Source organism: Narcine bancroftii, chromosome 2 (assembly GCF_036971445.1).
Source record: "Narcine bancroftii isolate sNarBan1 chromosome 2, sNarBan1.hap1, whole genome shotgun sequence".
Lineage (NCBI taxonomy): Eukaryota > Metazoa > Chordata > Chondrichthyes > Torpediniformes > Narcinidae > Narcine > Narcine bancroftii.
The window spans coordinates 211996108-212022739 of NC_091470.1; the positions used below are offsets into that span (position 1 = coordinate 211996108).

Sequence of the window (26632 nt, forward strand, 5' to 3'; positions counted from 1 at the left end):
TTTTAAAATATTTCAATTCTCATCAAATCCATTCAGGTGTAAATACTCTTATTAACCATCATCTTTTAACATCATCCATTGTTAACTTGATCAAAGGTTCTTGAGAACATGGCTTCAATTTTCTCTAAGTAGAACCCAACTCTGTTTGCACTTAATTGAGTTTGCTTAGGTATTAGAGTAACAGGGCAGTCTCTCTAAGTCTTTTGTCCTTGCCAGAGCCCAGCTAACGTCATCTCATTTCTGCACGTTGTATTAAGCCTGCTGCTTCTCATCATTTTGAATGAATGAAGTTTATTGTCACATGGACAAGACAATATACAGAAAATCTGACTGCAGCTTCCCAGGGACATTACACACAACATAATCAACGAATGAGATGCCACAGAGAGAAAATCAAGATAATAAATGTAAAAGGAAGAAATAATAAAGCAAAGGAAAAAAAAGGAAGGAAAGGAAGGAGGGGAAAAAAGGACATAAAAATGCAAGATAAATAGATCGACATAGATGGACAGATTAAATAAACGGACCATGAATAAATAAACAAATAGATAATTGAAGAAATTGATTGATTGATTAATTAATTCAAAATTGGGTGGTGGTGTAAAATGCTGGTTTGCCTTAGTAGGGTAGTCCAACCTATGGACGGTGCAAGGATCATGTTCTGGTGGCTGTGTCATGTGGGCTTTCCAATATCCTGCTTGCTTTTGGATCAGAAAGCTATTCCTGAAACCAAGAGGTGTCTCAATTTAGGCTCTGGTACCTTAGGAGTGGCACTAAATCGTCCACTTGCTCACCCAGTTCACACTGGTCATTCTGAACCGTTTGCCATCAAGGCTTGTGACTAGAGCCATTGTTCTGACGTTGTCCACTCGCTGGTGAGGAGACAACAGGCTGTTAAGTGCAGGAAACCTTGAGCACTGTTCAACACTGGCCTTGTCTGGACCAATGTTCTGATCACCCCCTCGATCTTCAGTGCAAAACGTGAATGTGCCGGAGAAACTTAGCCGGTCATGCAGTATCACACCACAATCACAGGGTCTGCAGACGTTCCTGTTTCATCTGATCTGCAGGCCACTTTCTCCACCCCACAGTTACCTCTGCAGGTTCCTTTGTCATTGCTCCAGTTTATCCTGGTTAGAGAATTCTATGTTATGAAACTAGAGCATTCCTGTGAAACCTTTCGGACACAAAAAAAGGCGTAAATCGAAGAAGTGATCACCATTAGTTTCTATGGGAAAAATTTTTAACATTCCCACACCATAAAAATAACCTACCACATCATATAACACATAAAGCCTAATATAACACTAACATATAGTAAAAGCAGGAATGATGTGAGAAATACACGGCCTATATAAAGTAGAAATAATGTGTAGTTTCACTTCCCAGAATCAGGAAGACGACGTCTTTTGACTGCCCTGCTGACTGTCCTGTGACCACCCTGCTGGCACACGCTGACCACCTCGCCAGCTGCCCTGTGACCGCCCCGCTCGCCACACACTGACAACCCCACCAGATGCCCTGTGACTGCCCCTCTGGACACACACTGATCACCTCACTGGCCACGCGATGACCACTCTGCCAGCTGCCCTGTGATTTCCCCACCTTTTTCCTTAAGGTGCAAGTCTTTCATAAAAGAGAACACAGGTTTCTTTGTAAAAGTGAATTTGTGTAGAGTGAGTATTCATAAAGTGAGGTAGACCTGTATATGTGTGATAAGATTTCTCCTTACTTATCCCAGAATGGCCAAACACTTATTTTCTGATTGTGATTCCTAGTTATAGCCATTTAACCAGGTGAAATATCATCAAGTTTATTATCATGTGATTGTACAAATACAACTCAAGGAAATGGCATGGTGGGCGTAGCAGTTAGTGCAGGGCTGTTACAGCGCCAGTGATTGGGACCGGGGTTTGAATACCGCGCTGTCTGTAAGGAGTTTGTAGTTCTCTCCGTGTCTGCATGGGGTTACGGTTTCCTCAACCATTCATAACATACCAGGGGTTGTAGGTTAATTGGGTTTAAATTTTACAGCACAGGTTCATGGGCAGAAATGGCCTGTTACTGTGGTGTATATCTGAATTTAAAAAAACAGCTTTGTCTGGTATTCGGTGAAAAACATGCAGACAGACAACCAGATATAACACACATACAAAGAAACATTAAAAATGCAGGACAAGTATTTCATCGATACAAGTAAATAAATAAATATTGTTTTATGACTAGGAGAGCCTCGGATGGTCAGTGTGGGCAGTTCCTTTGGTCGTTCAGCAGTCTCACTGCCCGTGGGAAGAAGCTGTTCCTCAGCCTGGTGGTGCTGGGTTTGATACTCCTGTATCTCTTCCCTGATGAGAGCAGCTGAAAGATGCTGTGTACGGAGTGGAAGGGGTTCTCAATGATTTTGCATGCCCTTTTTGGACAATGATCCTGGTGGTTCACATCGATGAGGAGGAGGGAGGATCCAGTGATCCTCTCTGCCACTCTTAAGATCCTGTGGATTGACCTATAATCAATTCTCTGCAGCATTTGTACCCACACTGTGATGCAGCCGGCCAGGATGCTCTTGAAAGAGCTCCTATAGAAGATTGACATGATGGTGGCCAGTGGCCTTGCCCGCTTCATTCTTCTCAGGAAGTGCAGTAGCTGTTGCACCTTCCTGACAAGTGAGGAGATGCTGAGTGTCCACGATAGGTCACTAGTTAAGTGAACTCCAAGGAACTTGGTGTCTCCACTCTCTCCATTACAGACTATTGATGTGTAGTGGAGGGTGGTCATTCCTGGTCCTCCTGAAGTCCACAATCATCTTCTTCCTCTTGTCCACGTTGAGACTCAGGTTGTTATTCTCGCACTATTGCACAAGATTTTCCACCCCTTCTCTGTAGAGTGACTCATCGTTACTGATGAGGCCAACGACTGTTGTGGCATCTGCGAACTTGATGGCACTGTTGGAGCTGGATCTAGCGATGCTGTCATGGGTCAGGAGTGGCTGAGCACACAGTCCTGAGGTGCACCAGCGTGATGGTGCTCGACATTCTGCTACCAACCTGAACAGACTGTGGTCTTTCCATTAGAAAGTGCAGGGTCCAGTTACAGAGAGGATTGTTGAGTCCCAGAGAGAACAGCTTCTCCACCAGCCTCTGGGGAATGATGTGTTAAACAACGAGCTGGTCAATGAACGCCTTGCATATAAGGCGTTTTTCTCCATGTGGGCCAGAACAGACTGAATCCACAAGGCTATAGCATTGTATGTGAAACAGTTTCTTCTATAGGTGAATTGAAATTAGTCCAGCATCTTTACATTTACCCTATTCTGCCTCATATAAAGTTTGTTCCACGAACTCTCATGTTTCTGAACACACACACACACACACACACACACACACACACAAAAACGCATGTGTGTGTGTGTATATGTGTGTGTGTGTGTGTATATATACTCATGTAATAATGAATTACATAATAATAATAAGTGGCGAGCTCTCCACTGGCCACCGTGACAGAGGTGCACCAAAGAAAAGGTACAAGGACTGCCTAAAGAAATCTCTTGGTGCCTGCCACATTGACCACCGCCAGTGGGCTGATAACGCCTCAAACCGTGCATCTTGGCGCCTCACAGTTTGGCGGGCAGCAGCCTCCTTTGAAGAAGACCGCAGAGCCCACCTCACTGACAAAAGGCAAAGGAGGAAAAACCCAACACCCAACCCCAACCAACCAATTTTCCCTTGCAACCGCTGCAATCGTGTCTGCCTGTCCCGCATCGGACTGGTCAGCCACAAACGAGCCTGCAGCTGACGTGGACTTTTTACCCCCTCCATAAATCTTCGTCCGCGAAGCCAAGCCAAAGAAAGAATGAATTATGTGTCCATCCCCCATTTTTGGGCCTGACTGCCTGCCCACGAGAGCTTCCGACACATTGACCGCAGATCCTCACCCTGGCCGCCTGCCCATCCGAGTTTCCGATGCCTTGGATGACACAGCTGCAAAAGTAGTGTCCATGTAAATGTCATTGTCCCAAATTTTGACCCGACTATAACTCAGGTATATATGATGTGTATGCGTGTGGGTGGGTGGGTAGGTGCATGGGTGTATGTCTGTGTAGGTGAGTGGGTATGTGTGTGAGTGGGTGTGTGTGTGAGTGAGTGGCTGTGTGGGTAAGTGGTGTGTGTGTGAGTGGGTGTGTGTGTGAGTGAGTGGGTGTGTGTGTGAGTGGGTGTGTGTGTGAATGAGTGGCTGTGTGGGTGAGTGGGTGTGTGTGTGAGTGGGTGTGTGTGTGAGTGGGTGTGTGTGTGAGTGAGTGGCTGTGTGGGTGGATGGGTGAATGGGTGTGTGTGTGGGTGAATGGGTGTGTGTGTGTGTGTGTGTGTGTGTGTGTGTGTGTGTGTGTGTGGGTGTGTGTGTGTGTGTGTGTGTGTGAGTGAGTGGGTGTATACACAGTAAAACCCCTAGTATCTGGAATTCCAGCAAGCAACAGCCTCAATCAACTGTCAACAAAATTGAGAGAGATAAATTAAAATAAATAAGAATAAAGTAATAGGTGAAAAATATGTTTAAAATTGTAAATGTTCTCTGAAATAACACATAAACCTTCAATGAAGATGGGAGCTATAAAGGTATCACCTTTAGCCACTGCCATTTGAATCAGCAAAGTGTGTTCAGGTGTCGACGTTGAAATGATTCTGCTCCAGGGCAGTCAGTATTTTGGAGACTATTTTAGTTGGTAACTGCTGTCAATTGTTCGTTTGACCATTGCCAAAAATGAATATGTGGCATGAACATCCTAAGGACATTTGATGTGGAAAAGGTGTCACTTGTTCAAGCGCAATGTAGCTGTAAGTCTGGTGTATCACCTCCTAGATGTGTGGCCTTTCCCTCAAAGGCCAAGGGGAGCAGCTATATGGAAACGATGCTACCTGCAGGTTCCCCATGCAATTCACTGGGTCCATCTCCGGGAAGCCTCTGCTCATTGTCATTGTGTGGAATACTTTCACTTGAGGCCCTGTTGATGGTCAAGGAGGCAGCTCACCATGATCTCCTCGATGTGCCACTGATGTCACCAGGAAGAATGTGAATGACAACGTCTCGGAGAAAAGTCAACCCAGCAATACTGACGATTGGATTCTCTTCCAGAAATATGACTTCTTTTTACATAGTGTGATAGTACAGATTCTATCACCAATGTGTATATGTACATATGTACAGATGGTAGTGTAGAATGACTGTGATTGGTTGAGAGCAGGTCTTAAAGGATTGCTCCTAGCCAGACCAGGTCATTCTGGACTGGTCGACCTACTTGTGATATGCTCCAGTCTTTTAGTTAATAAAAGCCTTGGTTTGGATCAACAAGTATTTGGTTCTTTCGACGTGCATCACAATTATGAGTGAAAAGATTGATGGCCACATTTCTTTGTAGTAAACTTTGCATGGACAATTGTAATTTGGATATATAAGAGCAGATGGGTAGTCCTGGGACGAATCAATGGATCACAAGCCATTCAAGGAGCAGCACAGCCTGGCCCTGTGGAAACATGAAGAGGAGAGCATGTTCGCAAAGAAGCTATCAATCATCATGGAATGGTACCCCAAGGAGAGCTCACTGTCTCTCCTGGACAGGTCCAAGTACCCGGTTCCTCTGGAGATGAGCATGTGTCAGTTCACCATCATCATCAGGATTTGAATGGCATTCTCTTCGAAGCAAGCCTTCTAACTGATGATGAACAACAGGAGTGTGGCCAGCACACCCCTGGCCATGGCAGAGATCTATGCAGGGTTCAAGGAGGGCAACAGTTTCCTCTATGTGGCCTACATAGATGTTTGGTTCCCTGGACCACAAGACGAGCCCTGGACAGTGAGCACATCCTGTGTTCATTTGGTTGCCGCCCCAGTAAAGCTGCCGTCTTATTTTTATTCCCTTGGGGTTCATCTCTCTGGCCACAAATACAACCACCTGATGCCATTTTAAATGTGTACTTGAATCTTCAAAAAAATGATAAATAACTGCATGATTTTTTTTAAGGGAAAATTGTGTTTGACTGACTTGAATGAGTTCTACTAGACCTGCTTTTATCCTTGTCTGTTCTCATCGATAAACAACATCTGATGATATGATGGGTGTTCCCACACTGACACTGGACCCATCTCCTTCCCCAGAAGCATGTCCAGAAATGCCTCATTTCATCTTGATGTTGAAACGCTCTGATCAAGCAAACACGTCACAAATCGTTCCCCTTCTTTGCTGCTTGTCTGATTACAGTCCCATTGACTTGACTGACATCCAAACGGCTCCAGATGGAAAGTCGGCTGTCAGCCTTGGGAGACCCAGTGCCACAAGGACAGACATGGGTGCTCAATCTCACTGGAAGTGAGAGACCAGTGCACTTTACCTCCCACTGCCTCAATGAAGCCCAGCAGCAGAGCAATAATGCACTGGAGAAATAGACAGGATGCAGGCAAATGGAATGGGGGTGGGTACGACTTCTTCAGTTGAAGACTTCTTTGGTTGAAAGTATATGCTCGTATCTTGTTTCGCCTTATTATTTGCTTAATTATTTAAATCAATTTGATTGCATTTTAAAAAAATTTAGACATACAGCATGGTAACAGGCCATTTTGGCCCTCGGGACCATTCCGCCCACTCACACCTGATTAACCTCCACTCCTGTTACGTTTTTAATTTTTTATATCTCTGACCACTTTTCTCACAATCGCTTTGGAACCAATAACCAACACACTTGCAAACAGCTGAAACAAACATAACAAAGCACAGAAAGATTTCAGCGAATGACAACGCATTCAGATCAGAGGCATGGCGAATTTAGGCCTCTCTGTGCTGTTAAAGTGGTGGGATGAGACGATGCTGCTTTCTGGGTTTTGGATAGTGGCTTCACGGAGACATACAGCAAGGTAACAGGCTCTTTATGCCAACGAGCCCATGCTGCCAAATTATACCCAATTAACCTACACCCCCAGTACATTTTGAACAGTGGGAGGAAACTGGAGCCCTCGGAAGAAAACCCACACAGACGTGGGGAGAACTTACAAACTCCTTACAGACAGCATGGGATTCGAACCTCGGTTCAGATCACTGGCGCCTTAACAGTGTTTAGCTAACCACTATACTAATCTTGCTGCCTCGATATTTGGTCTGGGATCACCAGATCCAGCGTGCTGCCTACATGGCACACAGTGATTGTCAAAAAACATTTAAAAAAAAGGGATGAGTAAGCTTTGAGTACTTACTTCATGGTCCCAGCCTACTCTGGTCCCTGAGGGCCTGCTTGTCTAGTCCTCTTATTACGAGCCCAGAGGGCCCATAAACCCAGTAGCAATAGATATTCACCAAGACAAATGGTTACTTAAAAAGTTGCTTTTAATTATCTTTAAACATGAAAACAGAATTGCACTTTAACTTAACTATTGATTTACTAAACCTAACTTAACCCCCTTCTAATTCTAAGCACATGTGTATGTAATGTGTGTGTAGGCTCAGAAAAGTTCTTTGGTTCACAGTCCAGTCTCACTTCTCATTCCTCCAAGTTCACAGGTTGCAGGCAATTCTTATACCGTGCACAGAATTTAACATTTATAAAGTTCACCAGACTTTGGTGCTTGAAAGGTAAATGGTTACCACTCAGGAAGGTTCTTGTTGGTTTTCAGAGAGAGATTTGTTGTTCATCCACAACTGATGTACTTCCATCAGTCACCTCAGTGTCTTGCTGATGGAACTTGCCCCATCAGGGATCTCCACATGATTACCTCTTTCTTTCAGGTCAACACAGAGTTCCTTTCAGTTTCACTTATTCTAAGTGAAACATTAGACAGCCAGTTCTCTCCTCTTGCATGAACCACAAGTGCTTTGACCAGGCTGTCTTCCAAACGGGCTGTCCACAAGCTTGTCCTGTTCCAGTCCCAGCTACTTCTTCTGGCTGTAACACAGTACAAGTGATCTGTGTGTCTCTCTCTCTCTCTCTCTCTCTCTCTCTCTCTCTCTCTCTTTCTCTCTCTGACATAGATAGAAAAGCCTGTTTGACTCTCTCTGCTTGCAAAATCACATGACTCTCCAAGAACAAGTTCTCTTCCAGACAATCTGTGGCTCCAGCAAGCTCTTTCATCATTTGCTTTTTGTAAACAACAATTTTGTAAACAACAAGAGTGGTCTCTTGAGCACTCTTTAAAGCTCTTGCAAAAGCTGTGAGGTTCCGATATGTCTAGCATGGGGCAGAACTCCAGTACTTCAAAAAAGATCTATTTTAAAGTCCTTATATGTGACCTACTCTAACCCAATTTATCTCCCAAAAACATATCTATGTACTCTGTCACACCCGACATTTGGATAAAGTAAATACCAGGTGAGCAGACATTCTAGGCACTGAGTTTTCCTGTTGTCACATGTACAAGGATGCATTGATAAAGAGCAGTTCACAGAAGTACTGGATGAACTCAGCAGCATCCTTGGAAAGCAATAGGCAGTTTGTACCTGCTGCTCCAGCACTTTAGCATACTGCAATGGTTCCCCAGCATTTGTAGACTCCTTGTATACCTGCAGCGATACAGTTTCTTTTGCAAACAGTTTACTCAGACATCTTATCCATAGTACAACGACTGAGGAAGAGTACAGAGTTATACAGAGAGATCAGCTGGTACAGAGCAATGGCAACAAACTCTTTATTTTGGGGTTCATTCTGGTGTCTGATAATGGTAGGAAAGAAACTACCCATGAATTCACACTCGTGAATCTTATTCCTGATGGGAACTGTAAGGTAAAACATCATGAGATGGGAATGTGTAAGGAGTTACCCTGCCCTGTACAGGGCTGTAACAAGATGTAAATGCATCCTTGTACTTACAAGATAAGAGAGACATTGATGGATTGAGAGGCAGGAAGCTAGCAGGGAAAGGATAGCAACAGTTTTAGTCATTGGACAAGTAATGATATGATGATGTTCTAAGCACATATCCAAGGGTATAAAAAATCACCATTTTGCTGATAACGGCAGAATGCATTCTCCGACTAACATGGTTGGTCGCAAGTGTTACAATCCGGTAATAAAGAACAAAGAACCCTGATTTCGACTCAGCCTGGTGTTTGTCTCACTCATTCATGAACAAAGCAGACCTAACAGAACGGGATGAAGAGAAGCCAGGATGGGATGCTTTTTAATATGTTGGCTGATTTTCCAAGGCAGTGGAAGTTGTAGATGGAGTCGATGGAGGGCAGGGGGGAGGATGTGTGCGATGGTCTAAGCCCTGCTCACAACTCTCTGCAGTTTTTTGCGGTCTTGGGCAGAGCGCTCCTCTCCAATGCAGTGGTGGCTCAAGCCAAGCAACCCACATTGGCTGCAGGCCACTGGCGACTGTGGTCAAAGGACTCGTACCAGGCTGTGGACTGCTGGAGGCTAGCTCGAGACTGGCTGAAGGGGTACCAGGTATCGGAACTGGGATGCGAGAGGGTGCCGGAGGTTTCCTGATCATGTCCGAGGTGTGCATCTGCAGCTCAGGGGGTTTGACTGAAGGGTGTGTGGCTGCGGAGGATGTGGGAGCGCTGGAGGTGAAGCCATGGAGATTCAGTGACTCTGCGGGCACCCACTTTTGCTTCTTTGTCTCTGGCTGTTAGGAGCACTGGGCAATTTCTGCTGATAGTGAATCCTACGGTGGAAAGGAGTTTCATGTAATATTGCATTCTCTGTTTATTGCATGGTAATAAAATAATCTTGAATCTTGATGCACCCTTAGAGGATGCTGTCAATGGTGTACCTGTAGCCCTTGGCAAAGGATGGAGGTGACAATGAAGAATCTCCTGAGGAAGTAGAGGCTCTGGTGCACTCCATCGATGTGGGTGCACAAGACAGGCCACTTAGGTGGTTTACCCCAAAGCTATCTCCATCTCAGCAACATTGATGCAGAAATAGAGGGAGCTCCATCCTTTTTGGGAGATATTTGGTACAGTGCAAGGTACACACACTGCGCACGTGCCTTCCACACCAAGGCAGCAGATGCATTAGTGAAGTTAACTGTGTTTGCTCAACAAGAGGTGAGAAAATATCAGAAGCTCAAAATGAAGGATTTGGATTTACATGAGATTTGGTTGGCTGTGAACCAACCCCCGTTATCCAGAATTCAAGCAACTGGCAAAAAAATGGAGGAAAATAAATTATAAAAATTGAAGTAAATAAGAATAAAATAATAGATTAAAAATACATAAGTTTAAAATTGTAAAAGTAAATATTCTATGATGTAACACATAAATCTTTGGTCAAGGTGGGAGCAAATATCTAGCCAGTGGAGGGCTTTGGTTGGGCTTTGCCCGTAGCAGCTGTGTGAAACAGCAATGGTGTCACCCAGGATGATGCCGTTCGCTGTTGGGGCAACTCTCTTAAAGTGTCTCCTTATCCCTGCTTAGTAAGAGTCACCCTTGTCAGAGGCTTTATCTGTAAACTTGTGGGGGGTGGGTGGCTCTTGTTCGTCTTTCGGGCAGCTCCATGGAGGGGGAGGAACCTGCAGATGTAGCGATGGTTAAATATTTTCCAAGAATGTGACTGAAAATAAAGTAAAAAGCTTTAAGGTTTATATAATTCATGCAGGTGAATTTTGCTCAGTGTAAGTACAGTCTAGTATTTTTAAATGTTTATTCTTCCTGCACGTTAGGCATTCTAGGAATAAGTCTCAAAGCAACTGGAAAATACATTTTTACAGCATCTCCCAATCCCCATAGGTGTCGGATACTAGGAGCTTCATTGTATAAGGAAAGTCTTTTTTGTTACAGTATAGGGGTCTCAGACGTCCCTTGGCATGTCCTGGTCCTCCTGCATGTGATGTGGTGGATTCATGTCAAAAGTTCCTTTCCAAGGAATATTAGAAGATTGACAGGAACAATGTTTGCACCACAGACTTGTTGTTTTCCTATTAGAGTTTCCTCTTGTTCATCTGGAATACGGGCAAGACTTGTATGAGCTGTGCACTGGGAAGTGGAGGTAGAGGAACACAAGGGTGGAGAGGCATTGTTCCCACAGGAGGAAAGGGGTGGGGGGGGGGGAATTGCTTTGAAAAACTGCTTAGCCAAGATATCAGGGATGTGAACACACCAGTGCATGGGGTTTGGGACAGTGGGGTGGGGGTGGGAAAGGTCTTTGTGAATATGTCTGAGGGAATAGGTTGCAGGGAAATAAATGTGAGACAAGGATTAGTGGGACTGCACTAAAGTCTGTTATTGGATGATCTAGCCTTTGTGACAATGCCTAGCAGTGTGGGAAATGCCAGAGACATGGCAGTGATGTTTGTAGCAGTGTTAAATCCTTCAAGTTGTGATGCATGTTTGATGGACATTGACAGCGATTATAGGTGAGTGAGATGCAGTGCACGCAAGTGCTGGAGAAACTCAGCCGGCCACGCAGCATTCACAGGAAGTAAAAGGCACTTTTGTGCACTACCCTGGAGCCCAACACCTGCAGACTCTCTTATTTACCTCCATTGAGCTGCTCAAGGTGTATTGTGTTGGGCAGTGTCTGGAAGTGGCGGCAAACAACAATTGATCGATTTGATTTGGTCGCCTTGATGAGCCTCTGAGGTCAATCAATCTTCTGGCATTGAGCTTTACCAATGGCTGTCACAGCTGTCTTATCCCAAAGGATTGGCAGAACAAAGACATTGCTCCCAGTTTGGAACTCCTCAGTGATTCCTCTGCAGAGTTGGAAAGCTGTGGAGATCACATTGTCCCATATACCACAATTCAAAAGCCATAGAGCACCCAACAGCCTGGCACCCTTTAAGGAGGATCAGGTGGTTTTCAGTGATGCCACTCACAAGATATCAGGCAATATTGTAAGGAACAGCACAGGGAGCTCAGGCACTCAGCAGGAAGCAAATGAAAGGCATAGATTACATAGAACTGTATAAAAATGATATATTTCCTAGACCAGTATTGTTTTCAAAATATTCCTTGTAATGTATCAAAAAAAGGATTTAAATGCAATGGTTAGGAAATTTTTATGGATGGGAAAATTGGCAAGGGTTTCTATGCATAAATTAACGTGGAAATATGAGTTAGGTGGTTTGCAACTTGAGAATTTTTAAAATTATTATAATGCCACTCAATTAAAAATTATAAATAGAATGTTTGATTTAGGTAGTCCTGTGACTTAGCTAGATATAGAATTGAAGAGAATTGGAGAAGATAGAAGAGATTATTTTATCTGTAAATAGAATAGTAAATTAATTAGCAGTTATAAATCACCTATTTTTATCTCATTTGATGAATATTTGGGAAGAGGTAAGTAAAAATATTGGTGAATTTTCTGGATATACGCCTTTGTTTCAGAATAAATGTTTACCTTTTATAGTTGATAATAACCTTCTTATAATGTGGAATCAGAAATGATAATTGACTGCTTTGAATTGAGCCCTTTCTTATCATTCGAAAGGTTGAAGGAAAAATATCAAATCCCTACTCACACGCTTTTCTGTTATTATCATATTAAATCAATGTTGTTTGATTATTTTGGGAGACATTTGCTTTTACCTAAAGAATCAAGATTTGAAATGTTGGTCCGGGATGGAGGAAAGAAGGGTTTTATTTCTGAAATGTATAAATTAATGCAGAAGAAAATGCCTAGATTGAGTTGCATAAATCACGACTTAAATAGGAGAAGTATTTGGAGGTTAAATTTGAAAATGATTGCTGGAGGAAGATTTGTAGAGATAGTATGACAAGGTTAGTAAATGTTAGGTATAGACTGGTGACATAATTTTATACACCAATTATACTTGACCCCAGAACGTTTGAAAAGATATAAGCTGAGTAACGAGCAAAAAGGTAAGTTTTTACGCTCAGTCTGGTCTGGTGATAAAGTTGGGGGTTTTTGGTATAGAGTAAGAGATTGTTTACAAAATATTTTAAAAATAAAATTTTCTTTGATCCAAAAATCTTTTTAATTGGCGATGTCAGCGAAATGGGTTTGTTATATAAACTAGATAAATTTAAAATGGCGTTTTTGAAATTAGCTTTAGCAGTGGCAAGGAAATGTACAGCTATTTCATGGAAAGATCAGATGGAGCTTAATTTACAAAGATGGCATTTGGAAATAAGATTGTGTATTCCAATGGAGAAGATAACATAATTTAAGGGATAAATCCTATGTATTTGAAAGGATTTGGAGCCCATACTTGGAATATTGTAATTTGAAAATTCAAGGCTAGTTCTGAGTGCTGCTGGGTCTCCTTATCATATAGTAAATGAATGGCATTTGGTGTTCTCTTCTTTTTCTATCCTTTCCTTTTTTAGGTGGGTAGGGGGTTTAGAGGTAGGATAGAGGGAGGGAGTAGTTTTGGGTTTGGAGGGAGGTTTGGGCTTTTTTTGGTAGGATTTTATGTAGCTCCTTTTTAGTTTATATTTCTGTAACCATGTTTAAATTTTGACATTGTTATATTTCCTTTTTGTAAATATGGTTATTGCTTTTCTTTTATAAATAAAATATTTTTTTTAAAAAAGAGATGAGGACGAGCTGCTTTTCCCAGAGGTTGGGTGAATCTGTGGAATTCGTTGCTCATTGGAGGCGAACTCAGTAAATATCTTTAAGACTAGGTTGGATTGATTTTTACATAGTGGGGGAATTAAGGGATATGGGAAAATGGCAAGTTGGTGGAGATGAGCCCGTCATCAGATCAGCCATCATCTCACTGAATGGTGTAGCAGGCTCGATGGGCCGGATGGCCGATGCCTGCTCCTAGTTCTTATGAACAGCCTGAAACTCCTGATATCAGGTTGTCTGGGAGCAGGACAATGTGTGTTGGTCCAACATTATTTGTGTTCAGCAGCTGTCCACTTTAACCCTTCACAGGTCTCCATGCCCCTGAGCCACATGCAGATCTGACTTTCCACCTTCTATCCAGCAGCAGAACAGATTCAGCAGGTTTCACTGGTTTTGGGAAGCAGGAATAAGAAAATTCTTATTGTCTACCTTCGCAGCAGATACTTCAAGGAAATCAAATCCTTCTAATTCCTTGGTGGACACAACAAATCAAAGAAATGTTCCACTTGTGCCCACACCTCCTCCCTCACCACCACTCAGGGCCCCAAACATACCTTCCAAGAGAAGCAAAACCTCACTTGTGAATCTCCAGGGGTCATCTACAGCATCTGATACTCCCATTCTGGTCTCCTTTATATTGAAGAGGCTGGACACCGGCCAGGAAATCATTGCTGAGCACCTTTGTTCTGTCCGCCACAACAGCAAAGACCTCCCAGTGGCCAACCACTTTAATTCCCACCTCTTACCCACACCGACATGTTTGTCCATGGCGGCATACAAACAGAGGCCAAGTGGAAATCAGAGGAAAAGCTCATGATATTCTGTCTCGTCTCTCTCGAACCAGGCAGCAGTTCTCCAGTTTCTGTTAACCCCTCCCTGGAATCTCTGCCCCGCTTCCTCCAGCTCCCCAGTTCCTTCCTTCTATCAGAGAGCTCCCCTCTCCCCCTTTCACCTCAGCTTCTACCCTCCCCCCTGTATTGACCGATTACATCTTACCTGTTAGCCTGTTCTCCACTTCCTTCTTCCCCCTCCTCCCCCTTCTTTTTATTCCGGGACTGCCTGTTTTTCTCTTATCTCAGAAGAAGGGTCCAGGCCCGAAGTGTTGGTTACTCTTTACTTTCTACAGATGCTGCCTGACCTGCTGAGTTGACCCCAGCATCTGGTGACTCTCTGGTTTAACAGACCAATGTAACTGTCCCCTTCCATACCAACACTGAGACCGTGGTAACACTCACTTGGCTCTGGGGGTAGGTGATGGGGTGGGGGGGGGGGGGAAGGAAAGCTGTCAAATGAGAGTTAATGTGTGGGATTGAAAGATCATGCATGTTGGTCAGAGGAACCCAAGGGGAGGGTTGTTATCTCAATGGGGGAGAGACTCCAAATGAGTGCAGTTTGGTGGGTGCTAGGGTCCCAATGCATACATCACAAAATTAGCAGGCAAGGCCAAAGAAGACCAACAAATGTAGCCCTTTATTGAAAAGGGTTTGGAGTTTAAAAATAGGAAGGTTTTATTAGAAGCATAGAACAACTACAGCAGAGAAACAGGCCACCTCACCCCCTCCAGTCTGTGCCAAACTGTTATACAGTTTATTGCAGTCATACTGGCTGTTGGTGAGGCTAGGCCTGGATTTCTCTGTAGAGTTTTGCTCCAGCATTAGAAGCAGTTCAAAGGAGATTCACCAGGCTAATCCCTAGGGTGAGAGGATCGACTTATCCAGAGACACTCCACAGCAGTGGTTCTCATCCTTTTCCTTTCCATTCACATCCCACTTGAAGTAATCCCTATGTCACTGGTGCTCTGTGATTAGTAAGGGATTGCTTCAAGCGGGATGTGGGTGGGAAGGGAAGGTTGAAAATCACTGCTCTGGACCCAATTGTTACTGAAATATTTTGCTTGAGAAAAATTGTCATTGGCTCATTTTGTTTGGAGTTCTGAAACCATGCATATAACAAGTCAATTAGGTACGATTAAAACAGTGGTTTTCAAACTTTTTCTTCCCACCCACATACAATCCTTCACTAATCACAGAGCACTAATCACACAACTTCTACCATAAATATGAAAAAAATTAAATTGTAAGAGGAGGAGCTGGGACCATCATGGATCAGCTTCACCTGCTCCTGAATTAAGGCCAACCTTAAGGATCCTTCAGGCTTTCTCTTACTTTCATGTACTCCTGTGTTAATTTCCTAAAACAGGCATCCTATTCCACCCTCTGTGACGGAGACCATACCAGGCAGACTAAGGAAAGGACAAGGATAGACTTTAACAACCCCATAGACAACTGAAGCAGCACATCCCTCCTTGCCCCATCAAACACCTCCTGCTCTATCCGTGGAAAAGTCTGCAAATCCGACGCTGGCCTCCCCGGCCATCTCAGAACTGACTAGACCAGACTGCTTGTGATATATCACACCTTGCAAGGCTGGAGAAACTCGGTGGATCACGCAGCATCCACTGGAAGTCAAGAGTAGCATTATCCTTGACCTCCAGTGGACGCTGTGTGAGCTGGTGAGTTTCTCCAGCACTTTCTGTGCATTGCGCTTGACCCCAGCACCTGCAGATTTTCTCGTTCCAGTTTTTTACACCTTCCTTTAACTTCTCAGGAACTGCTCATGGAAAATTTGACAACTGCAAACTTTTCAATCTTTTTATTGGTTTTTGAAAATATGAGATATGGTATAATGTTTTATGGTATATAAAACCATATGGTATATGGTATATATATGGTATAATTTTAATAAATTAAAATTACAGATAGCAAACAACGGTAAACAAGTATGATCCGTGTTATTGATAAGAAAAAGATATCTCTAACTAATCTAATTTCTAACCCCAACCTATTATTTGAGCAATTACTCTAAAGGTCAGGTATCAACTATTAATTTCAATATTAATAGGTTCAGAAAGGAAATGAAAAAGAAAAAAAAAATAATAAAGACCAAAAATAATTGATCTACAAATTTTGAAAATAGTTGACATGATTTTTTCCAGAGAGAGGGATTCCATCAAATCCAACAATCATTGTGTCTGTGTGGGAGGGACAACATTACTCCACCACAGCAAAACGAGCCTATGGCAATCGGGGAAGCCAAAGCAACCCTGTGGGATTCAGATGGAGTAAAAATTGAGTCCATTGGTCCACTCATTCCAAAAAGAGCAATAAAAGGGTTTGGAGAGAGATTTAATTAAGAATTAAAGATAGTGTTGTAGCAGCGCTGTGGCAGCACAACAACTCCCAGAAGGCATTGAACCCACGGTCTTTTAAAAGCAGGCATGGGTAATGAAGAGAAAATCTGTTTCATTCACTCTAAAAACACCTGGTGTGGTTATTTTGTTGTGTCTCCTGTGATTCCAGTGGCCACGGTGTACTAAATACCTCTTTCCAGTAGTTACAGAGGGAGGGACATAGACAGAACATATGGTATAAAGGACCTTCCTGAGTTGTACATTTATCACATTTAGAAGATATATTGGGGTAAAATTGAGCGAATTGACACTGGGTCCTATGGACTACTTTAAAATGTAATAACGAATGTCTAGCACTGAGAAAGGATGAACGTACATGTTTCAAAATACACTCCCATGTATTCAGCAAACAGTTATTCAAAGTCACATAGAGAACTAAATCTTAAAAGTAGTTCACAAAGGGCTGAAAGCAGTCCTTTTTTAATAAGCCTAAAATTATATACTTCCCAGATAAGATTAAAATCTAAATCTTGGGGAAGCCTCAACGTTAAGGAGTTTAAGAAACTCCGAATTTGTAAATAGCAAAAGAAATGTTGATTAGGTAATTTAAATTGGCAGACAATTGCTTAAAAGAAGCCAAGTTCTGGTCCATATGTAAGCCCAACCTGGACCATTGAGTACATCCAGTGTCTTGAATCGAGGGGAAAAAAAACAACTGCTGTCTAATTTCACCGATGATGAATTCTTCCTGTTGTTTTAGTTGTTCTGCTGCTTCCCATAAAAATGTTCCCTGTCTTTGCTCCATTGTTCACCGCTCTGTTTTATATTCCCAAAGTGACCCCAAATGTCCCTTTTTCTCAAGTGGCCTCAATGAACACCCCAAACGTTTTTATTTTAATCTGCTGGGTTCTATTCCAATTATTTTATTTCATCCCATCCATCCATTTTTATGAAGTGCTATTGCCTTAAGAAAATAGAACATTACAGTTAAACAAGAAAGCCTGCAGATGCCAGGGTCAGGGGCAATACACAAGGGTGCTGGAGAAACTCAGCAGGTCAACAGGAACATGGGTCCAGGCCTTTGATTACTCTTTACTTACAGTGGATGTTGCGTGACCTGCTGAGTTTCTCCAGCACATTTGTGTGTTTCAAATAGAACAATGCAGCACAGAACAGGCCGTTCAGCCCATGCTGTTGTGATGACCCTATTCCACAATAATCTACTCCTTCCCTACCTCATACCTAGTTCCTTCAGTTGACCATGATTTCCCTTTCTCCATGTCCTTTGGTTGATCATGATTTCCTTTTCTCCATGTCTTTTGATTGACCATGATTTCCCTTTCTCCATGTCCTTTGGTTGATCATGATTTTCCTTTCTCCATGTCCTTTGGTTGACCATGATTTCCCTTTCTCCATTTCCTTTGGTTGACCATGATTTCCCTTTCTCCATTTCCTATACCTGTCTTTCTCAGACACTCAGCCACCTATTTTTCTGCTTTTGCTGCCCATCCTATTTCTTTCTTCCTTGAATCATTTGATGCATCGCCAACATGCTTCCTGTTTACTTGGATTTCCCACAGTATTGGTCTTACTGTATCGAGTTGCTTTCCTCCCTCACCAATTAATTCCTCCCTTTCCAGTTCAGTTGTATTTCCAGATCTATTTCTCCTTGTTAATTTCACATCACCATGTTTGGCTGGATACTAACTCCTAATGTGTGTGATTTTCAGCAATGTTTAGACTGCAGTCTGTAGCATTGTGATGGAAGGCCAGTTGTGATATGTAACGCCAGCATTTGGAGCCCTCCAAAACCACTGAAGTCCTCAGGATGGTTGACAGTGTAATGGCAGCCAGAGGTCTGGTGAAATGGATGCCTTTGAGGTCTAAAATGTTTCACATTCTGTTTTAATGGGCAGGCATACTTGTCTCTAGGCCCCTTCGTGCAGTGAAAAAGCCCAAGGTAAAGGCGGAGATTCTCCCCACTTATGTCGAGAGACTTACCTTCTTGAATGTGCCGTAGCCGGCTCCAAGGCACTGACTGCAATTCCTCTTGGGCAAGGATAATCAGTGGAGCCCTGCGCTCTGCAGCCCCACGTGAATTTAGTGGCTGGTTAGGGGCATGCTGATGACATCATCAGCCTGTGACCCATCTTCCCATTCGCCCCTCTCCCTCCATGACCCCCCTCAAGGCCGGGGGTGTGTCGGTAGGAACCATCTGGTGGTGGGAACCGTCAGGGCAGGACAGCCTCACTGAGCCACTTCGGCCTTCGGGGGTGCTCTCTGCGGCTCAAAACTCGGCAGAGCAATGGCCGTCTTCCCTATTCATAATACCTCACACAGCTGGAACTGTTCTGGGAAACACAAAGTGGTTATTGGTCTGTGGTGTATTTATGACGGGTGGTGCTACAGCACCATTTGCCCCACCTCCATCAGCTCCGGAGGGCACTACAAGGCACCCCTTGACACAAATGCGACTCTGGAGCAGCTTTTAGGGCTGTTCTATGAAAGATAAGTTTTATGTTTTCCCTCTGTGCTTGTAGAGGGAGAGACCTGGCATGAAAGGGCCTAATGTTTCAACTTCCCAACTCAAATCATTGCAAACTACAACTCCATTAAGATGCAAAGGGGAGTGAGAGATTCAAGGAAAATGACAACAATGATCCTTAAGTAGGAAATATTTCTTAAAAGCACCTGAAAGTATAAACCCTTACAACTTAGCAGATACACTAGGAAGGCAAATGACTCCCTCATTGCAGGCACGGAGGTTCAATTTGAAAAACATCTGCACCACAGCTGAATCCCAGTTGAAGCTATACGCGAGACTGCAAAATCATGTTATGTCAGTGGCCAGAACAGTTCTACAAGGATTTTTCAGCTGAATTCTTATGTTTTTAAATGGCAATGGTCATTCCCAGATTGTATTTTAAAATCATAACCTCCTTCAATTTGTTGAAATTGTGCATTTAACTGGAAGCAATATTGATGATTCTTGTTAAGATGTAAACTGTTATCATCTATATGAAGTAGCAGCCACTATTTAACAATTCTTGTGTCTGGGGAAGACAGGTATAAGAAATGGAGAAAGGGAAATCATGGTCAACCAAAGGAAATGGAGAAAGGGAAATCATGGTCAACCAAAGGAAATGGAGAAAGGGAAATCATGGTCAACCAAAGGAAATGGAGAAAGGGAAATCATGGTCAACCAAAGGAAATGGAGAAAGGGAAATCATGGTCAACCAAAGGAAATGGAGAAAGGGAAATCATGGTCAACCAAAGGAAATGGAGAAAGGGAAATCATGGTCAACCAAAGGAAATGGAGAAAGGGAAATCATGGTCAACCAAAGGAAATGGAGAAAGGGAAATCATGGTCAACCAAAGGAAATGGAGAAAGGGAAATCATGGTCAACCAAAGGAAATGGAGAAAGGGAAATCATGGTCAACCAAAGGAAATGGAGAAAGGGAAATCATGGTCAACCAAAGGAAATGGAGAAAGGGAAATCATGGTCAACCAAAGGAAATGGAGAAAGGGAAATCATGGTCAACCAAAGGAAATGGAGAAAGGGAAATCATGGTCAACCAAAGGAAATGGAGAAAGGGAAATCATGGTCAACCAAAGGAAATGGAGAAAGGGAAATCATGGTCAACCAAAGGAAATGGAGAAAGGGAAATCTTGGTCAACTGAAGGAACTAGGTATGAGGTAGGGAAGGAGTAGATTATTGTGGAATAGGGCCATCACAACAGCATGGGCTGAAGGGCCTGTTCTGTGCTGCATTGTTCTATTTGAAACACACAAATGTGCTGGAGAAAAGGCAAAGGCAGGGCAATGAGTAAAACGGCCATGAGATGTGAAGTCAGAGCCTCAATCAAGATCATTCTCAATTTGTTAATTTGTGATATGGAATGAGCAAAATCTACTGATTGATTCAGCACAATTTTTACTCAATTTATTGTTAAGTGGGAAAAAACATAATAATATGTTTATCTTTGATTTTTCTTTGAAACAGGTTGTTGGTGGAAAGATGACCGAATCTGGCAGATTATGCGCATTCATCACCAAGGTGAAGAAGGGGAGTTTAGCAGACACGATAGGGCATCTGAGACCAGGTACCCTTTCCTCAAAAGATTGCTTCCATCCATTGTCTATCTTTGATTGTTCACTTGTATTCCTGATGATCACAATTCCACAGTCAAACTCTTTCCAGTGTTAATTTCTGAAGTGCATCCCCTGGTGCACATAAATGATAAAAGTGATGCACATAAATGATAAAAATGGTGGGCAGCAATTACAGAAGAAAAGAAGAAAATTGTGGCAAAGCCACAGGTTTGATGTATTGTCCTTGTTGTTTCAAGGACATAAAACTTGGGTTTTATTCAGTGATTTGAAAAATCCGGGTACAGATGTCAAAACAATAAAATCAGTCAAAATATGAAACAGTTGGTACCACTGTGCCCAGTGGCAAGATTGTGCAATATTGTTTTCATGGGAGAAGGTTGTAGAACAACTTGGGCAAACCTATTTTACTATTTATGTCACCTTGATGTGGTGTCATAAAGTGAATGTATATAAATGGTAAAGGTTGAGGATTTCCTCTTTGAAGGATAGTGAACAGATAGAGGTGTAGAAGATGGGCAGAGGCAGGGTGGACAGTCAGCACCGTTTTCCCTAGGGCGGCAGTGGCCAATACCAGAGGACATCTACATAAAGATGAGTAGAGGAAAGTTTAGGGGAGGTATCAGAGATAAGTTTTATTCACAGAGAGTGCCTGGGATGCGGTGCTAGGAGTGGTAGAAGGGGAACATTTAACATTTAAGTAAGACTTGCAAGTTAAGAAATAAGGGAATGAGTTATGGCCTGTGAGGTAGGGAAGGGTTAGATTGATCATGGAATAGGTTGGCACAACATCACAGGCCAAATGGCCTCTACTGTGAATGAATGTGTCATTCATTCTAAGGAGGCTATTCTTTTAGTTACAAGCCTTAATCGGTGAATGAATTAATCTATTGCATTCTACATGAAATCTGATAAGTATGTTTTAATGAAATTTTGTGGCCAAGCCAGCCAAACAAGTTTACTGGAATAAAGTCAAATTTCTAATTATTCACCTGTGTCTGTTGTGACTTCCACCCACACTTCTCTCTGGTGATTTTTCTTTAGGCGATGAAGTGCTTGAATGGAGTGGAAGACCGTTGCAAGGAGCCACCTTTGAGGAAGTGTACAATATCATTTTTGAATCGAAACCCGAGCCACAAGTAGAGCTGTTGGTTTCCAGGCCTATTGGGTTAGTAGTTCTTACTTAATATAAAAGCCCTACATTTACTGTCCATATTCAGGTAAGAGTTATTTTGTGGACGTGCATGTCAACAAATTGAAGGCATGTTCCCTTGATTTTTTTTATGTTTTAATTTTTAAAAAAGTAAGCGTAAACAACCAGGATCAGAAAAGCCATAGCAACTTACTGAAAATATTAAACTTGCATAAAATAAGAAAGAGAACAGGGTTTGGGTCTGAATTATAAATACCAAATAAAGTCTGCCTTCACGTAAATATTATTTAATAAAAACTAAATCTTGTGGTTTGCTTGAGCAGCAGGGGAAAACATTGGCTACAAGATTGGAGGGGAATGTCAATAATGCCATACATCAGCGCTTGCTGCTCTTTCTTGTGACTGCATCCACCACAGGACTGGGAATGAAGTTATTAGCATGCCTCTGACACTTGCATTAGGGGTTCCATTTGAAAACCTTGCGGCTGGCACTTTTAGAGGAACAGCATTTCCTCCTCCCTCCTGACCTTGCAATGTTGTCCAACTGAACATGGAGAACCTAGGAAAATCTATGTGGAAGTAGCGACAAGGGGAAAGATGTAAAAAGGGATCAGATGTTTGATTGAAGAAAGATGGGGTAAAAATATCCGGCTTTCAACGTATGTGTCATTGCAAAAAGAAAAGGTAATCAGGCACAAGATGCCACTCACTTGACCTATTGAAGAAAGGAGCTTAACCATGGACAGGGATGGGAGCTGATCATTCTGGGCATACATTTGTAGAATCATGGGAAGATCATCATGTTGAGAAAAGCTGTGTGTCCCTTGTGTTTGTGTCAGAGGATAGGAATGGAGGTGAAACCAGAAATGAGGCCAATAGTATTATGCAAATATTTATGTAGTGGGATGTTATGTCAGACAGTCCAAAGACTGGATCGATTTGATAAAGATATAATAGCAAAACATTTATACTTGGAGTTTACAATAGTCCCCCTATTAATCAGAAACAAATTTCACGCATGTAAAAATAGTAGGTCCACAATAAAAGATAATATTGGATATGCCAGAACACTCAAAGGTGCCAGAGAAACTCAGCATCCACGGGAAGTAAAGGGTGACCAACATTTCGGGTCTGGGCCCTTTGTCAGGAACGATATCTGAAGAAGGACCCAGGCCTGAAACATTGGCTAGCCTTTACTTCCCGTGGATGCTACATGACCTGCAGAGTTTATCCAGCACTTTGGTGTTTCTGCACTCGACCCCAGCGACTGCAGACTCTCGTGTTCAATTGGATGAGTTGTGTTTGTTTCCATTAGAGTGAAAGGTGCCTTGACAAAGGAATATAAAATTATAAAAGCCAGAGAAATTATGTAAATTGAAATAGGGTAGAGTCAGAATTTTTGTCCCTAGTAGAGGGACCAACAAGGGCAGAGGTTTCAGGTAGGAGGATAGAATTTTAAAGGGGACTTAAGGAGCACGTTTTTTTGTGCACTGGAATTTGCTGCCAGAGGAAAGGGTTGACTAAGAGATGAAATTGAAATGTAGACATGAAATTGAGACATGCAGCACAGTAATATGCCCTTCCAGTCTACAAGCCCATGCCACCCAAATACCATAATTAACCTATAACCCCCGTCCATTTTCGGAGAGTGGGAGGAAACCAACGGGGAGAATGTACAAACTCCTTGTAGACAGCACCAGATTTGAACCCATGTCTCTGGTGCTGTGGTAGTGTTACACTAACTGCTATGCTAACCATATTCACTGTACTTAAGAGATGTTTACAAAAGTACTTCAGCAGGAAAGACAGAGAAGAATGCAAACCTAACGCATGCAATTGGGATTAGAGGTTTACTAGGGGGCCAAATTCTGCTCTGCACATATCTCCAACATAATTCAATGATCAAAAAATAAGTTAGTGTGGTGATTAGTTCAACGATATTGCAGCACTATAGCGACCTGGGTTTGAATCTTGTGCTGTCCTTAAGGAATTTGTACGTTCTTCCCATGGGGGCTTTGGTTTTCTCCCACTCGCTAAAAATGTAATATGTTGGTAGATTAATTGTTGAGGATGTGATAGATCAGGGGCATGAATATGGGAGAGGTGACACAGCTTGTCAGGAAAAAGATCACAGCAGTGTTCAGACAGGACAGACCAGACTGCTCGCAGACTGCTCGTCTGCTGGAGTAGAGGAATGGGAAAGGTCTGATCACACTCATGGGGTTGTATGATAGACCGCCCAATAGTCAATGAAAGGTGGTTGTGTTTCCAGACTCTTTTGTGTAGTCTACCAAAGGCGCTATTTGCCTTGGCTCCTAGAATGCTTCCATCAGCGCTGTCTCCACTCCATCCTCAGCATTCATTGGAGTGACTTCATCACCAACATCGAAGTACCCAAGCTAGCAGAGTCCGTAAGCATCGAATCCACACTGCTGAAGACCCAACTGCGCTGGGTGGGTCACGTCTCCAGAATGGAGGACCATCGCCTTCCCAAGATCGTGTTATATGGTGAGCTCTCCACTGGCCACCGAGACAGAGGTGCACCAAAGAAGAGGTACAAGGACTGCTTAAAGAAATCTCTTGCTGCCTGCCATATCGACCACCGCCAGTGGGCTGATATCACCTCCAACTGTGTATCTTGGCACCTCACAGTTCGGCGGGCAGAAACCTCCTTTGAAGAAGACCACAGAGCCCACCTCACTGACAAAAGACAAAGGAAAAAAAACCCAACATCCAACCCCAACCAACCAATTTTCCCTTGCAACTGCTGGAATCGAGCCTGCCTGTCCCGCATCAGTCACCAACAAGCCTGCAGCAGACGTGGACATACCCCTCCATAAATCTTTGTCCACGAAGCCAAGCCAAAGAAGAAAGAAGAAAAGAAGTCAATGAAAATTGGAGGAGCAAATGGGTAGATGGATTGCAGACAGCTTCAGGATACATAAGGTTGTGCTGGTAGGGGATTTTAACTTTATACATATTGACTGGGACTCCCATACTGTGAAAGGGCTGGATGGAAAGTTTTCTTAATCAATATTTCGGGATATCAACAAGAGAGAATACAACACTGGATCTCCTATCATGGAATGAGACAGGACAGGTGGCAGAAGTATTTGTAGGGGAACATTTTGGGTCCAGTGTTCATAATGCCATTAGTTTCAAGTTAATTATGGAGAAGGATCGTTCTGGGCCTCAGGTTGATATCTAATTGGAGAAATCCCAATTTTGACAAAATGAGAAAGGGTCTAGAATGCATGGATTGGGATTAAGCTGTTTCTGGAAAGGATGTGCTCAGTTAAGCCTTCAAATGTGAAATTTGGAGAGTGTTGTGTTTGTACCCTCCTGAAAGGATTAAAATGAAATTAACAGGCATAGGGAATGTTGGTTTTCCAGGAGTATTGGGGATCTGGTTAAGAAGAAGGGAGAGGTATATAGCAGGTGTAGGCAGCATGGAGCAAATGAGGTACGAGGAGTATGAAAAATGCAAGAAAAATCTTAAGGGCAAAATCAGGAAGGGTAAATGAAGATATGAAGTTGCTTTGGTTGAGAAAATGAAGGAAAATCTTCAAGGCTTCTATCAGTATATTAGGGGCAAAAGGATAGTAGGAGAAAGAAAAATGTCCTCTTGAAGATCAGAGTGGCTGCTATGTGTGGGGCGAGAAGAGATGGGAGAGATCTTAAAATGATTTTTTTTACATGTATTTATTCAGGTAACTGGTGCAGTCATGGGAAGTAAGGAAAACAAGCAGTGAGGTCATGGAACCTATTTACAGGTTAAAGAGGAGGAAGTGTTTGGTGTCTTAAAGTGAATAAATCCCCAGGGCCTGACAAGGTATTCCCTCAGACCTTGAGGGAGGCTTGTGTAGAAATTGCAGGTGGGCACTGACAGATATATTTCCAATGTCCTGAGCCACAGGTGAGGGGCTGAAGGAGTGGAGGGTACCTCATGTAGTTCTGTTGCTTATAAAAGGCAAGTAACCCTGGAAATTATAGGCTGGTTAGCCTAACAGTCGTAGGAGGTAAGTTACTGGAAGGTGTTCTCTGAGATTGGATATACTAGTATTTAGATAGTCCAGGATTGTCGACTTGGCTTTGTGTAGTAGATCGTGTTTAACAAACCTTTGAAAGTTTTTCAAAGAGGCTACTATGAAAATTGATGAAGGAAAGTGTGTGCATGGACTTTTGTAAGGGTGTTGACAAGGTCCCATATGAGAGGTTAGTTAGGATTCATGTTAGTTAGTCAGTTAGGATTCACAAAAAAGCTGATCCACAATAGTGGATCAACCAATAGTTGGCGGTCTGTGCAAATGGGCATTTCAGCCCCCATGTTGCTTTGCCAGACGCCGTGTTCGATGACCATTTCCTGTGTCGGCCCGAGCCATGGGCTGCTACACGACACCCCCCCCCCACACAGAAACGATGATGGGGACACTGTTTTTATGAGGCTGACCTTGCGCTGTGGGGTCGGGTGAGTGATGGGCTGGTCAAGGTTCAAGTAAGCCAGTTTCAACAGGTCGAGTGTGAAAGTCTCTTCCCTGCTGCCAATGTCCAAAACACAGGTGGAGCCATTGTGTCTGAGGACACGGTATGGCCCCTCGTAAGGCCACTATAGAGGTGGTCGGTGAGCCCCACGCCAAACAAACATGTATTTTCGGTC

The 26632-nt window shown here is 43.0% G+C and overlaps 1 protein-coding gene across 1 annotated transcript in view; it reads left to right on the top strand.

The window, feature by feature from the left end:
• rims2a (regulating synaptic membrane exocytosis 2a) overlaps positions 1-26632 on the top strand; it is an 865989-nt gene that overhangs the window by 442639 nt on the left and 396718 nt on the right. Inside the window, exons 7-8 of the mRNA XM_069920255.1 lie at positions 20716-20815; positions 21867-21990. Coding sequence (XP_069776356.1) covers positions 20716-20815; positions 21867-21990 — 224 coding nt within the window. The remainder of the gene's footprint in view (positions 1-20715; positions 20816-21866; positions 21991-26632) is intronic.